This window comes from Phyllostomus discolor, chromosome 1 (assembly GCF_004126475.2).
Source record: "Phyllostomus discolor isolate MPI-MPIP mPhyDis1 chromosome 1, mPhyDis1.pri.v3, whole genome shotgun sequence".
Lineage (NCBI taxonomy): Eukaryota > Metazoa > Chordata > Mammalia > Chiroptera > Phyllostomidae > Phyllostomus > Phyllostomus discolor.
Genome location: NC_040903.2, coordinates 132,560,972 through 132,576,326, shown reverse-complemented (window position 1 = coordinate 132,576,326; position 15,355 = coordinate 132,560,972). Strand labels below are relative to the sequence as shown.

The following is a 15,355-nucleotide window of genomic DNA, read 5'->3' as shown; positions in this document are numbered from 1 at the left end:
AGCTGAGACTCAGAAAACGTTTGGAAAGTAGAGCCGATAAAGTCAGACTGCTAATGGGCTGAATGTGAGGTGTTTGGCTTGAGCCAAAATTTTGTGGGTTTGGGTTTAGGCAGCTAATTGACTGGAGGTGCCATTTTCAGACAAGAAGATTAGGTTTAGGAGAGGAAGTCGAGTAGTTTTAGAATTGTGAGAGACCATTAGACTTCCAAGTTCTCGTGGAAGAACAGGACTCTGGTAGCTGCCACTGGTGTTAATCTTTCACAGGGGCATGTCAGTTGAGGGAGCAGAGAGACAGAGAAAATAAAGGCTCTTCTGAGCAATGCTTCAGTGTTCAAGCGACTGAAAGGCATGGCAGTAATCTGAGCTTCTCCTACACTCATGATGATGTCGGTGCAAGAAGTCTCTCTTCGAAAGATTTCCTGATTGCTAGTGTCTCAAAAGTCCTGAATTTCAATCACAGTGATTTATTCCACTGTTAGAGACAGGACGCTTACAATGCAAATAGCTCAACAGGTAATTCACTGTTTATGAATTTTTATCAAATATAACCAAGTAGATGAAGGTCCCGAGTGTTTAAAAGGGGAGAAAGGTTGTCATTGGCAAGATAAAGGATGCAGATAAAGGAAGCAAAGATTTCACGGTCTTGCCAGGGACTGCCCTGTTAATCTCAATTTCTGAGTGTGAACGTAGAGAAAGAAGAGTTCATATCTTAAGGATCTTCTAGGTTTATATCTAAGTGGAGGCTATTCATCTAAATTTTCTTGCCCCTACTTTTTAGCCCCTTTTCTACCTTTTAACTGTTTAACCCTTAGCCTCTTCCCCCAAAAGTTCTTCAACTTGAAGGCCTGTGGCTTGATAGAAGCTTGTTGCCTCTTTTCTAGGGCCAGAGCTCAAAAAGAGACTCTGGAGAGTGCTGCTTGCCTGTGCAGTTCCCATTCAATGTTGCCCTGTCGGTTCTCCACGGTGTCCTAGGGAAGGGGGCTGCACAGCTGACACCAGAAAGGCGTTGAGGCAACTTTTACATTATTTTTTTTTCTGATTATTTGAGTGATATATGCTTATTGCAACAATTTTAACACAAACAGTTTTAAAAAACCTAAAATTCTATTAACTGGAGGTAACTCCAACAACATTATGGTATATTTCCTTTCAGTGTTTTATTCATTTGCTTTTCATAATCGAGCTTTTGGTTGTACATGCAACTTTTCATCCTGCTGGGTTTTTTTAACATTATAGCATGCATGTTTGTCCATGTCATTGCACCTTTAATGCACGTAAGCATCTATAGCACGGCTGTGCCATAATTCACTCAAGGTAATTTCTGATTTTTTATAAGCACAAATAACACTGTGATAAACAGACTTATGCTTTTTCCTTCTTTTGGGTAATTTACTAAAAGGAATTGGTGAATTAATATGTATACTTGTTTTTAAAAGCTCCTGATAGACATACATTGTTCCACTGATTTCCAGAAAGATTATCAAATTACATGTGGGGGGGGGGAAGGGAGAGAAACACCTATTGGAACTACTATTGGATTTGTTAGAAAAGATTTGACAGCAATTCTTTTTTCCCCCTTTAAATCATAAAACAGCTGTGTATTGTCACAGTAATCACTGTTTGCTCTGTTTCATAGACCTCACTCAATGGCACATAAGGATTAGCCTGTGTGGTGGCTGGTACCAGTGTTCCAGAGCCCCGTGAACAGCAGACACACCTGTGCAGTGACACTCAGGAAATTCTTTTTTTTTTTTTTTAAGATTTTATTTATTTATTTTTTAGAGAGGGAAGGGAGGGAGAAAGAGAGAGAGAGAGAAACATCAATGTGTGTTTGCTGGGGGCCATGGCTTGCAACCCAGGCATGTGCCCTGACTGGGAATTGAACCTGCGACACTAGGAAATTCTTCTTTAATGGAGGTTGGATATTCCCTGGATATTGGGGGGTTGGGGTGATGAGGAGAGGAGAGGCAGAAGGGAATGGAGTTGGAATGAGGCGAGAGATGCCCTTAGAGGAGGGGGACCTTCACACAGGACTGATGCAGAGCTGGTGGAAGGGTGGTGCCAAAGCAAACCCTTTGGCAACCTGAGTGATGTCGACATCCTTTGGATCAACCAGACATTTGGGGGGAGGATTTCTATATAGGTGGTTGGGAGTAAAAATAACTGCAAGCGGGCCAGGCCCTCTCCTACCCAAGTTTGTTTTCCTGAAAATAACAGAGGATAGTTACTCCTTGAACATTGTGTTTCTGAACTATCACAGAAAGAATACAGAGCTATTATTTGATGAATGATTAGACAGACGTACAGATGAAAGACAGGATGGCTGGATAGATGGCTGGACACACTGGCACCAGCCATTAAAAAATATTGCATATCAGTTCTATGCCAATCACTTCATTAAGTATTCCACATCATAACTGCTCTTTTGACTTCTAAAGTTTTCATCATCCCCCCAGCCCCCTGCAGAAACAGACACGCATTCTCAGTTGTTTAAAAGGGGAAGGACTGGGAAGAAGAGGGTCATATATCTGCATTTCCCTTTCTCTCTTTGGCAGAAAGCACAGCTAAAGATAGTTTCCTTCATGCAATTTCAAAACCAAATGTCACTCTCTCGCTTGAAACCCTTAAACGGCTCTCCTCACCTGTTCTGTGTAACAAAATCCCAAGTGCATGGCCTGCTCCTTTAGATGCTTTTTCTGGTCTCACATGCCGTGACTGTCCCTTCCACTCTTCTGTGTGTGCGGGTGTGAAACTTATTGTGGTAAAAAATATAACAAATACGTTACATTTTATAATAATATAATAAAATGTTACATTTTCACATTTTTAAGTGTATAATTCAGGGGCATTAATTGTGTTCACAGTGTTGTCCATCAATCACTACTATTGATTAACAAAACTTGGTCACCCCAAAAGAAATTCTATAACCATTAAGCCATCGAGTTCCTATTCCCACAGCCCCTGATAGCCAATAAATAATCGACTTTCTATCTCAATGAATTTGCCTATTTTAGATATTTCATGTAAGTAAAACCTTATAATACTTGTCCTTTTGTGTCTGGCTCATTTTACTTAGTATAAATTTTGCAGATTCATCCATGTTCTAAGTATCAGTATTTCATTCTTTTTTTTATGGCTGAGCAATATTCTGTCATTTGCATATACCACATTTTATTTATATATTTATCTGTGTTGGACAATGGGACCCCCCTCCCCACAGTCTTTGGCCCATTGTGAATAAGGCTACAATGGACATTAGTGTGTAAGTATGTATTTCAGTCGCTGTCTTCTATCCTTTTGTGTACTGACCTAGAAGTGTGAAATGCTGGTTTAAGTAGAGATTTAGAATATTAATTTTGATTACAAAGTGTCAGGCTGGTTAGTTAATTTTATATGATTTGATGCGACTTAATAGAAAATACCATGATGATGGTATTTTTCAAACTGTGGGTCCTAATCTATTAGTAAGTTACGAAAGCAATTTGTTTGCTATGATCAGCATTTTTTAAAAAGAAAATAGAACTGAATAGAAAAATGAGAATGCAGTACACCTAGTTAAGGATATTATTTTGTGAATCTTTTGTTTCAGTTATATGTGTACTGTAAAATATATTTCTTATTGTTGGATCTGATCAGAACAAAATAGTTTGAAGCCCCTGGTGTAGTGGAAAGTGAGATTTGGAATTAGCCAGAACTCGGTTTGAATCTGGGCTCTTGGTGACTTTTTAGCAGTTATTGAACTTCTCTATAGCTCAATCCCTTTATCAAAGAAAGGAGAGTAATAATATATCCTTGCTTTCTGAGCTCATGTGTGAAAAGATTAGGAATTACTTAAGTAGAGTGCCTAAAGTATAGTCAATGATTAATAAATACGTAGTTACTTCCAAATCGGCTTAAAAATAATGTTCTCCCTGTAAAAACACTTTGTTCACTAGAAGGAAGACACTGTGTGTTATTGAGGACTAGGACTGTTCAGCTATAGTCAACTTTGAAAACACGTAGCTCGGTCTGTTTCTGATTTGATTTTGTAAGGAGACTTGAACACATAGTTCTTTCCCCTTCTTATTCCCACATTATATATATGGATATTTGGGAACTTTATTATACATGTGTCATATATTTTCTAATTATTTCATTGTCGGCTAGTATTACAAACTGTCAAGTATCTTCTAGTGCTTAAAACAATGTGGGGCACGTTACGGAGTGCTGGATGAAAATCTTCGGAGTCTGGTCTACAGCACACATTTCGCAAAGTATCACTTATATAAGAGGAAGCAGACATAATCCCGATTCCACCGTATTTTTCATTCGGATCTATTCCATGCTCTAAACAGGCCAGTTAGGCACTAAGTCATGTCTCTGGGTAGTACAAGTGGAAGGTGCGAGCGGATAAGCCACTTTATCTGAGGACGGTGGAAAATTAGATTCTACTTTCCTCTCCCCACTCCGGCTCCCATCTGGGAGGGGGCGTTTATAAACCCTGAGGGCTGGGGCCCAGCAACCTGCTGGTGTCCTGAGCTCCAGAGGCTTGTCAGCACGCACGCTCTCCCGCACTGAGAGCCCTTCTTCCCAGATGAATTCTCATAGTATCACAGACGCACGCAGCCTCGATCGATACTGGATGGCAGACATGCTGCTACCATCAAGTGTGGGGACAGGGTGGTGGATTTAGCAGCCCTGCCGCTTGGTCGCAGCTTCTCATCAGCTCAATACCCGCAGAGGACGTACACCCTTTCCCTGGCTGATACCCACCCGGTCGCTTCCCCAAGCCGCCGCCAGTACCTCTCAGCTCTGCTCTTGGGGGTGGGGGCGCTCTCTCATCGGACCCTACACGCCCGCGCAGCAGCACCAACAGCCGGCAAGGAGGGCGCCGGTGGGTGGCCCCCCAGCAGGGTTCTTCGTAGGTCCCTGGTGGAGGCTGAGGTGCGGGATGCTGAGCTTCCGCACACTTCGGACCTTACCTTCTTGAGTTGTTACCAGTTGGGTGGCAGGGGGAGGTGCCGCGGGCAGCCCCTGAGCCACCTACTGGGGCTGGGAGGTGCGGAGGCCAGGAGGCGGGCAGAGCCTTGCTCTCTGCGGTCCTAGCGGACCCTCGTGAGGCCGTGTGGTGAAAACCCCGCCCCCAGCACCCGCTCCCACTCCTGATTGGGCGGCCCAGCCCCGAGACGGCCCTGCGGTCCCCTGGCCTGCGTCTCAGGTATAAAGGCTGCGGATGCATGACCGCCACGAAGCTCGGGTGGCTGCGGTGCTCGCCCTTTCTCAGCCCCTGTGGCATCCCTGTTACTCCGTGCCCCCCAGCGCTCTCGACTCCACCATGCCAAGGGGCTTCCTGGTGAAGCGAACAAAACGGACAGGCGGCGCATACCGAGTGCGCCTAGCGCAGCGGGTCTTCCCCAAGCCGGAGCCCCAGGGGGCGCCGCCCTTCCCCAAGGAGGCTTCCTGTGCCCCGCAGTCGGATACAGAGCGGCCGGCACCCCCTAGCCCGGAGGAGCCCGGAAAGGGGCTGGAGGAAGTGGCGGCCCGGGAACTGTCGGGGTCGCCATGTCGGGCAGCGGGGGTGAGACCGGAGCCGCGCGGGCGGGAAGGTGCAGAGTGGAGGGTGGAAGGCAGGGAGGGTCCCAGGCCCAGCTCCAGCCCTGCGAAGCCGGTGGGCACGGAGCTGCGCCGGGCGTTTCTGGAGCGCTGCCTTAGTTCGCCGGTCTCCGCGGAGTCCTTCCCCGGGGGCGCCGCCGCTGTGGCTGCTTTTTCTTGTTCAGTGGCACCAGCAGCCGTACCAACCTCAGGGGAGCAGTTCCAGCTGCCGCTCCGGGCACCGTTCCCGGACCCCGCGCTTCATCCGGACCCCGCGCCCCTCTCCGCTGCCCTGCACAGCCTGAAGCGGCCCGCGGCAGGCGAACGCCGCGCCAAGGCGCCTCTGGGCTGCACGTCTGGACCTGCGGCTGCGGGAGTCAAGAAGCCAAAGGCTGTGAGGAAGTTGAGCTTTGCGGATGAAGTGACCACATCTCCCGTCTTGGGCCTGAAGATCAAGGAGGAGGAGCCCGGAACCCCGTCCCGGGGCCCGGGGGGCGGCCGCACGCCGCTGGGGGAGTTCATCTGCCAGCTGTGCAAGGAGCAGTATGCGGACCCCTTCGCCCTGGCTCAGCATCGCTGCTCTCGCATCGTCCGGGTGGAGTACCGCTGCCCAGAGTGCGACAAGGTCTTCAGCTGCCCAGCGAACCTCGCCTCCCATCGCCGCTGGCACAAGCCCCGTCCCACAGTGGCAAACGCCACCACGGTCTCCTCGATTGACGGGAAGCTTCCTCCTTCATCCTCCCCGGATTCCGGGCCTGTTGCTTTTCTGGCGAAGGGGAAGGAGAACAGCCGGGCAGAACAGACCGAAAATCAGCACCTGCAGCCCAGGGACAGCTCCAGGGTGGCGCAGAGCCCAGACAGCGCCCAGGCCCCAGGCCCCCAGGTGTTGTCCCACCTCGAGGCACCGCTCCCTCGGGTTCCCTACTCGGAGGGGATGTTAGGGAGCCGGGTGCCTGGGCCGAGCACTGCCAGCGGTATTGGGGAACCCGAGATCTTCGTGTGCCCCTATTGCCACAAAAAGTTCCGTCGCCAAGCCTATCTGCGCAAGCATCTGGGCACTCACGAAGCGGCCTCGGCCCGTGCGCTGGCCCCAGGCTTTGGGTCCGAACGCGTCGCCCCACTGGCCTTCGCTTGCCCACTGTGCGGGGCGCACTTCCCCTCTGCAGACATCAGGGACAAGCACAGGCTGTGGCATGCTGTCCGGGAGGAGCTGCTCCTGCCGGCTTTGGCCGGGGCACCCGCAGAAGCTCCGAGTCAGGGAGGGGCACCCGACGGCAGTGCTCAGCAAATTTTCTCGTGCAAGCACTGCCCATCCACTTTTTTTAGCTCCCCGGGGCTTACCCGACACATTAACAAGTGCCACCCCTCAGAAAGCCGGCAGGTACTGCTGCTGCAGATGCCACTGCGGCCAGGCTGTTGAGGGCCGAGAGACACGCTAGATTGCGAGGTTGGCCTTGGAGGAAACAGATCACGGGAATTTCTGTGGGGCTTTGTTCAACTTGCAAGTTTACCCCCTTTCCTATATTTCTCTCCTAAAAAAGTCCCAGTAGTCAATGTTCTGACACAGGAGCGGACAGCAAAATGTAAAATCCCTTTCTAGAGCAGGTATGTATATGGATAGTATTAACATTACCCGTCAAGAACTGTCATCTTTAAATCCTTCTTACTTTCCCCACGAAAATAGGATTCCTTCCTTGCTCTCCAAACTCTGAAGATCCTAATGAATCCTATGACTTGTAATTCCTATGGAAAGTCGCAGTGAATGCATGCATGTCTCAATGTCTACAAAGGATTCTAGCTACCAACGATGGTAGTCATTTTTTCTCCTGTTATCGCAGACACCTATGTAGTTTCTGTCTCAATAGGGTCAGATATCTTGCATTGTATTTTCTGTGAATTAAAAGTTGTGACTGGTGCCAAACTTACGGGGTCTGGTGGGAGGGGAGGTGTGGATTCAAGACCTGTGTCTGCAGGCAGCCAATATAGGACGTTTGCGCATTTCAGGGTTGTGGGGATTTCCCTGTAAGCTTTCTTTTTCGTAGTAGTAGTAGTCCATTTTTAAGTTAGTGTTTGGAGGTGAGGAGGGTTGTACTTTACAGGAAGGAGCTGAGATACCCCCAAGTTCCTCACCTTTAGCTATTTTGTGTGTAGTATTCAGCAAGAGCTACTTTAAACCTTAAAAAGCTTTTTGGAAATATAGAACTAATTTTCTTAAGTTTAACTGTTTTAGTAGGGTTTCATCCAAATTGTTTAATGCTTCTATTGTAAATCTCATACAGCATATTATATATTAAACTATATTCAGCTTAAGGAAGATGTTAATACCTATAATCCACTATGAAACAGAATGGCAATTCATTCAATGTCCAGTATTTTATTTTCAGCAACCTGTTTTAGATATTTTGGTAAACCATATTTGGAGTACATTCTGAACCCATGCCCCTATAGCCAGAGTTTGGGACACTGGCTACGTACTGCTTGACAGCCCATATTTGTAAGATGCTTACCACCAAATAAATGTACATAGCTGGTGCTTTGTTGTGTTCTGTTTGTCTTAAGAATCCCATTAAACACAGCCTATTTCTCAAAGCCACACCTTATCTCCCCAAAGCTAGTATCCTACTTTAGAATCTTACTGACCCACTTAGCCAGAATACAGACAGGAGAAATTTTATTTTGTAAATGAATGTAATGGTGAGGAAATGCACTGGAAAAATTTCCTTTGAAGTATGGCTGCACAAATAGAACTACAAAAGGCACAGAATATGCACTATTCTTTAAACCTAAAGATGCTTCACCACAACAAAATATCAACAGAAGCATGGGGATTGGCTGTGGGAGTGGGAGTGTGGGCTGGGTGGAGGGGGTGAAAATTGGGACAACTGTAATAGCATAAATATTTAAAAATATTTAAAATACTTTTTTGAGAAAGCTAATGAATAGTATCATCTGAAGTTGAAAAAAAAATCATGTTAATTGTGCTAATTAACATCACTATTTCAAGTTGGTATTTTCACTCCATTGTTACCTATCACCAATCCATTAGCTGTTCACTAAAAACCAAACCAAACCACTACAGAACGTGTAATCAGCTACTTCGATTTTTCTCTTTGCAACCCTCACCTTGGGTTGTGGGAAAGTGCATTGTTTTATCTTGTTCCCAGGGCCATTTGTTTATCTTCTTTCTTAGGAATTTGTTTACTTTCTATATCATTTTTATAGGAATGTTTTTATTTATAAGAAAAAAACAAGTGCACAGGTTTTAGAAACTATGTTAAAAATTTTGTTCCTGAATGTATAGTATAAAGTAAATTTAAGAAATCAAAGCACGAGGTGAGGCTGAGATAAATTGACACTTTCACGAAGTGCACTGGATGGAGCTTCCCCGGCCAGCCTTATGAAGGTGTAACATTTCTCGCATTTTTAATGACTGTGGTAGGATCCTTGAGAAATAAGTTAGGGTTGCATCCTGAGAATTCAAATCCATTTTTCGTGACTAAGATAACTTTGGTTTATGCTTCGCATCTTTCCACTCATCATATAACCCTGATTATTAAATCTGAAAATTATAAAAGACAAAATGCTCAAGGACATAAGTGATAATAATTTTATTGTATTACTAAATATTATACCATATATATTTTTCACTGTTACAAATCTGTAGATACTACATGAATGATGATATATAATTTATATTTTAGAGTTTGCTAGTATGATGTATTTACACATGCAGTTAGTACCGATGTCATGCTACATTTCCTTAGGAGATGCCTGTTCAAAACAAAATATGAGCAAAATATGAGTGGCTCCTCTACTGTAGGAAATACTTCTGAAGGGTGGGATGCACACCGACCTGCATCTGCAAGTTCAGTATTAAATATATTAGATTTAATTTAGACTCCTGGGCCATGTTCCTTTTTTAAAAAAATACACACAATTTAATTAACACATTTATATTTTGAAGTTTTTTCCTTCTTTTCTTTCTTCTTCCCAAGTCTCCCCTTTTGGTACTTACGAAGAACACAGGCACACCAGGATCTACCAGCCAATAATGAAGGGACACAATCTCAAAACAAATGGCATTTAACAGTGATACCATTTAAAAAGCAAAACATTAGAAAAATATTAAAGCTAAACATAAATCAAAGTTCAGCACAGTGATTTTTTTCTGGTTATTAGATTCGGAATCACCTGCACAGCTAAGAAACAAGGCATTGTTTTGGGAAGAAGTTAATGCTAAAATTATTTCAGTTAGAATTTGAGAAGCCAAAAGACCATTTATTTTAAGTGTTTTGTTTTCATAACATAAATAATCCATACAGCTCCTGTGTATTAACAGATCTGCAACTTTTGGTGTAACTGCATAAATGCTTAAATTTAAAAATTTACATTTGTAAAAATTATATATTTACTGAGCCCATGAAGTTGCAGTGAAGCATGATAAAATAATGAGGCTATCTGTCCAATTATATTTTGGTTCAAAGTTAATCATGAAATTAAAAGTAAGACTACTTAAACATAATTATCTAGAAAGGTAAAGGGGTGTTGAATAAAACTCCCCCAAATATGGCAGTTGGAGTGTGGGGGGGAAAAACCTAACTGAATAAGCAATTCAAATCTAAAATATTAAGTTACAAATTATTTAAATCCAGTGTTTTGTTTTGTTTTTTAACAATAAGTGTTCAGGAAGGAACATGCGTGTTATGGCAAACAGGAGGGCCTGAAAGGGTTAACATTATATGCATGCTAAGGTGGCTACTGCTGATCACTGCTGGGCTGCTTGTCTCCTTAGGATTTATTGGCTGAGCCAGAGGAACGACGCAGCTTCATGGACATACGGCTTTTGCTAGTTCGAGGAGACATTGGAGAGGCCAGGTCAGCCCCGTCTACCTGCGTTGCTGTGGGAGTTTCACTGGGTAGAATCTCTGGGTAGGAGCCTGTGGGAAAAAGCAAGAGCATTAGGTCATCTAGCCTCTCATTCCATACAAAACAAACTTCTGTTACTGATCTGTATTGTAGCAATGGATCCCAACCTTTAATGAGGTCTTTTGAAAGACAAAAGCAAGCCCAAAACTTGCTACAACAATCTACTAATATTTCATTTAAAACACAATGACCTGGTGGCTCATGTCATATTAGCAAGAAAGCACCAATCACTATTTCCAGAGCCAGAACTAACCAATAAGCTCTCCAGAAAAAGCAATAGGAAGCAAAATCTTTGGGCCAGAAAGGACAGGGATCCAAAGCACCATTAGCATGCAGGGAAGTGACTGAAGCAGGTAAGAAGGACCAATTCCTATCTCTAGGGTATAGGGCATAACCAAGGAAAAGGGCCTTCATTGCTCAAGCTTTAAAGTATCGGTACCAATCAGTTCCAAAAGGAGTTCAGCACTATGAGACCATTAAACACGCTAAGTATTAAAATATGCTTTTAAGAAGGAGCAAGACAAATTCCAGGAGGAAGAGAAAAAGAATTTAGATGTGAAAGCCAGTCAAAAAGACAAACTGACCCCTGGAAATGTCTCAATTTAGAAGAGATAAGCAATGCTTTTCTTTTCCTTAATTTAAACTTTGTAATTACATTATCCAGTCCCAGCAAACAGGTTAACTAGTAGAACTAGAAGATAAAAAATTTAAAAGAAGTTAAATTAGAAAATTCTGTGTCATTTACAAAGCTGTTCTTGATCTCTGTACTTTAGTTCCATGAATTATGATTCTTTAATATACACTAACTACAAAACTTTGCACATTGTAGGCTTTCAAATATTTTCTGAATGAATAAATAAGAATTCACATGAAAAATAAAAGCTCTTCAAAAAAACAAAGATAATCAGCAAACATAACAATAGCAACATTTTAAAAAATCCTGTATATTTTAAGGCATTTTATTCCAGATATTCTGGGTTACCCAGAAAATTTTCTCTGTGTGTCACAGACACACACACACACACACCGTCTAGGCAGCAGCCTGAATCCACGCATCTCCCTGCTCTGTGCGGGGGAGACTCCGGCATGTTCATTAGCCAGTGCAGCACCTCACTGGCACTTCAAGTTTGGAAACAATTACACTAGCGCTTCCACAGAATAAAACATCTGTGTCTAAGTTGAAGTTATTAGTATCTGTAAGCAAACACAAGACCATTCAACAGGGGATACAGGTCCTTTTGAGAAGTATCCCTTTGATTATTAAGAATGTGTCTTGGTAAATACTTCAAAATGTTTTTAAGGCTAAATGTTCTAATTGTACTTATAAGCAAACATACATTGTCAAATAAAAAACACTTTATTACTCAAAATCCAGGTCTATTAACCTTTCAAAGTAACTTCTCCAACCTTCTTTCTTTTCTAATTGAAATGACTGGCCTTCAAAATACGAGGAGGAGGAAATGTATTTCTGTTCACCTTTCCTCTTCCTGGACATCTGAATGGACTGACATTAGACCCATACTGGAAAACCTAGGGAAGAACATGAATCCACGGCACTTTTAGGAAAGCACTGCAGATGAATGGCAGAAGGAAGGTGGAGAGCAGTAGGCTCATGCGTTTCTGGTAATGCGTATTTTTCCCGGCCAATCATGACAGGCCTTCCCGTGGCTATTTACCTTGAGATGGCCAATGTTTTCTAGCGGAGGTTTTGGGAGGAAGAGAACTATCACTGCATTTCTTTCTTTGTTGTAAATGAAGAAATGGAGTAGCGAGCAGAAGTGAGAAAACAAAAGAGAAGATAGATAACAGATATGAGAGACACAGTGCAGAATTTTACAGGTGTTAACCGAGGAGCAGGGAAGAGAGTAGTCAGGTTTTTAATATGAAATACAACTGGTCATGCAACGTGTTAGGGTGATGATGTTTCACAATGGATATTGCTTTGTAAATTCAAATGTTATACTTACCAACTACGAGTTCAAACAGGGGAAAAGAAAAGAAAAGAAGTCTATGAGAGATCCTATAAACATCTATCTTTCAAAGTGTTCACTGTACTGGTGGCATGTTATCCTAATCATTCAGTCATAAAATCTCTAGAGCTATACTACCCAACATGCTAGCCATAGCTGCCACATTAATTAAATTAAAATAAAATAAAATAATTGGCTTCTCAGTGCACTAAGTCACATTTCAAGTGTTCAGCAGCCACATGTGGCTTAGTGAAAACCATACTGGACAGTGAAGATACAGAATATTTTCATCCTCACAGAAAGTTTTAGGAGAACACTGCTTTAGAGTATGCCAAATCAAAGAATATTTTCCTCAAAAACAGGAATTCCCATGTATGAGAATGAAGGTCCCTTTAGTAAATTGAGTCAAATCAGGCTTTTTAGTGTGTGTGGCATATAGCTATGAGTACCTCCTCATGTATTAGCAAATATTTATGGTATATATTCAGCATACACAAACTCTGTAAATAATTGAGTAGAGAGATCTCGATTTTATATGTAAACAATACAGTGATACCTAGACTTCATTTCATATCCTACTCTGCCTAAGTACTAATTTATATCAGCTCAGTCATAAAGAATGTTAATTTATTTCTATTATTAATATATCCTCAAGTATAAAGTTTAAAAAGTATCTATGGATTCCTATGTTTATGCATGTCACACCTGTTATAAATGTTGGTTCATTACTCACACAGACTGTGTCCATATCTTGATGGTATAATAAATTGATTCATACATTACATTGAATTGTTATTACAAATAACATGATAAATATGATTTTGGGGATTTCTACAGATTATGAAAGGGAACTCAGTGTAATGTGGCTTTGTTTGTGCTGCTTGCTGACAGGTATGACCAGTTTGAAACTGTGACAGTTATAGGGTAAATATAGCCTTTAAAAATACTGTGACTTTGAAAACAATTTCAATTAATACTGAACTAAGAGGCAATGTGAAGTGTTAGAAAGCATGTGCACAGGTTAGACGGACCTAGGTTCAATGTCAAGTTACTTGCTGTTTGTTAGGTTACTAGCTGTTGGATTTTGGGCAAACTGACTTGAAACAGTCTTAGTTGTAAAATGGAGACAATACTAATTATTTTGCAAAGTTGTGAGGGGTGAATGACTACAGATGCAAAGATCCTGGCACAGAGCAGGTACACAGTAAGTGTAGCCCTATAATAAAGCTATTGAACAGGTAAGAGTGAAAATTAATAGACTGAATCAGAAAAAATGAGGATTAGAAAAAAGGGATAGAAGTTAGAAACATTTTTGAAGAAAATGGCCACTTACAAAATATAACTGTCGAAATGTGGAGAACAGCACATACTAGTGAGTTCAGTTTTGGGGAGATTAATTTATCTACTCTTATGCTAATATTCCTAACAAAATATAACCTTATATTAAAGGATGCAGATTACCCAAATAATCTTACTGCTTTAATATTGTTAAAGGAGTTGATAAGTGATTAAGATTAGCATGGATGCACCATGGAGTGTCATGAAAGAAATAACACAATTTACAATAAAATAATATAGAAATACAGGCAAACAAGTGGTTTCATTTTAAGATATTCAAGAACTGCCATTATTGCAGACTTAGAACACCTAAGCTAGTCATATTTTATCTCTTTACAAATGGGAAAACTTGGTTCAAGACAGATTAATTTATTTCAGATCATGCAGATAATAAATAGTGCTAGGGTTTAATCCAGATCAGTCTGATTCCACAGCCCATCCTTCTCCATGGTAACCTTAAAACTATTAAAAAAGACGACCACGATGAAAGAAATAAGATTTTTCAATGAGTGGAAAAGCAGAGTGTTCAAAATAAAAATCTTTAACAATTTCTAATTTGTAAATATGACATGTTATTGAGCAACTTCTCTATCTCTTCTCTCTTTCAACAGCAAGAACAGGCTGAAAATATTTAGACAAAATGGGTAGTTATAATAGTTGAGGCCCTGGCTGTTGTGGCTCAGTGGATTTAGTGCCAGCCTGCGAACCAAAGGGTCACAGGTTTGATTCCCAGTCAAGGCACATGCCTGGGCTGCAGGCCAGGTCTCTGGTAGGGGGCTCATGAGATGCAACCACACACTGATGTTTCTCTCCCTCTCTTTCTCCCTCCCTTCCCCTCTCTCTAAATATAAATAAATAAAATCTTTTAAAAAGAGTTAAAAAAATAATAGTTGAGATCATGGACTCTCAAGGCAGGCTCTGGCAAAGCTATTCATTCATTCATTCATTCATTCATTCATTCATTCATTTTAAATCTCACAGAACTGCCATGAAGATTAAATTAGAGACTGCATGTGTAGTACTTAACACAGTGCCTGGCACTCAGCAATTGCTCAATTATTATTTTGGACCTAAAATATATCCTTTCAGATCACTTCAGAGGCTGGAAAGAAAAGTTTAAAATAACATTTAAAGAACACTGAGCTAAAAAGGTTACCAACAGCAATGGCTAAGTTTTGATGATTCATTTCACCCAAAGATTCAAAGAGATGGATCTCACCGTCAGAATGCTGCCCCACTGACATGTGACAGTACAGATTTTGTGAATAACAGTAAGATCGATTAGAATGAAGGAAGATTAGATGCTAGTCTAAGTCTTCATAATCACTCTTCTCTAAATTGACCCCTTTTTAGATGGCACAGAAATATTTGAATTTTATTACTTATTTTTATAATATTTAAATAGGAACCTGTACGCTTTCTAAAGGTAATTACACAGTTCTGTGTAGGGTTAGGGGTGTGTGTGTGGGTGTGTGTGTGTATATATATATACACACCTGTAAAGAGAATCAAACAGCATTCAACCCTTCAAGTTTTAAAGTACTAAAAAT

General features: G+C 41.9%; 2 protein-coding genes across 2 annotated transcripts in view; one reads left to right on the top strand and one right to left on the bottom strand.

Annotated features, from left to right (window-relative positions):
- Positions 1 to 5,259: 5,259 nt before the first annotated feature.
- On the top strand, positions 5,260 to 8,342 carry INSM2 (INSM transcriptional repressor 2). Its single transcript, XM_028505438.2, has one exon. The coding sequence runs from the start codon at positions 5,315 to 5,317 to the stop codon at positions 6,989 to 6,991; it is 1,677 nt and encodes a 558-aa protein (XP_028361239.1). The 5' UTR covers positions 5,260 to 5,314; the 3' UTR covers positions 6,992 to 8,342.
- A 1,209-nt stretch (positions 8,343 to 9,551) lies between these two features.
- RALGAPA1 (Ral GTPase activating protein catalytic subunit alpha 1) overlaps positions 9,552 to 15,355 on the bottom strand; it is a 276,187-nt gene continuing 270,383 nt past the window's right edge. Inside the window, exon 41 of the mRNA XM_028505505.2 lies at positions 9,552 to 10,508. Within this exon, the coding sequence (XP_028361306.1) occupies positions 10,360 to 10,508 (149 nt within the window). The 3' untranslated portion in view covers positions 9,552 to 10,359. The remainder of the gene's footprint in view (positions 10,509 to 15,355) is intronic.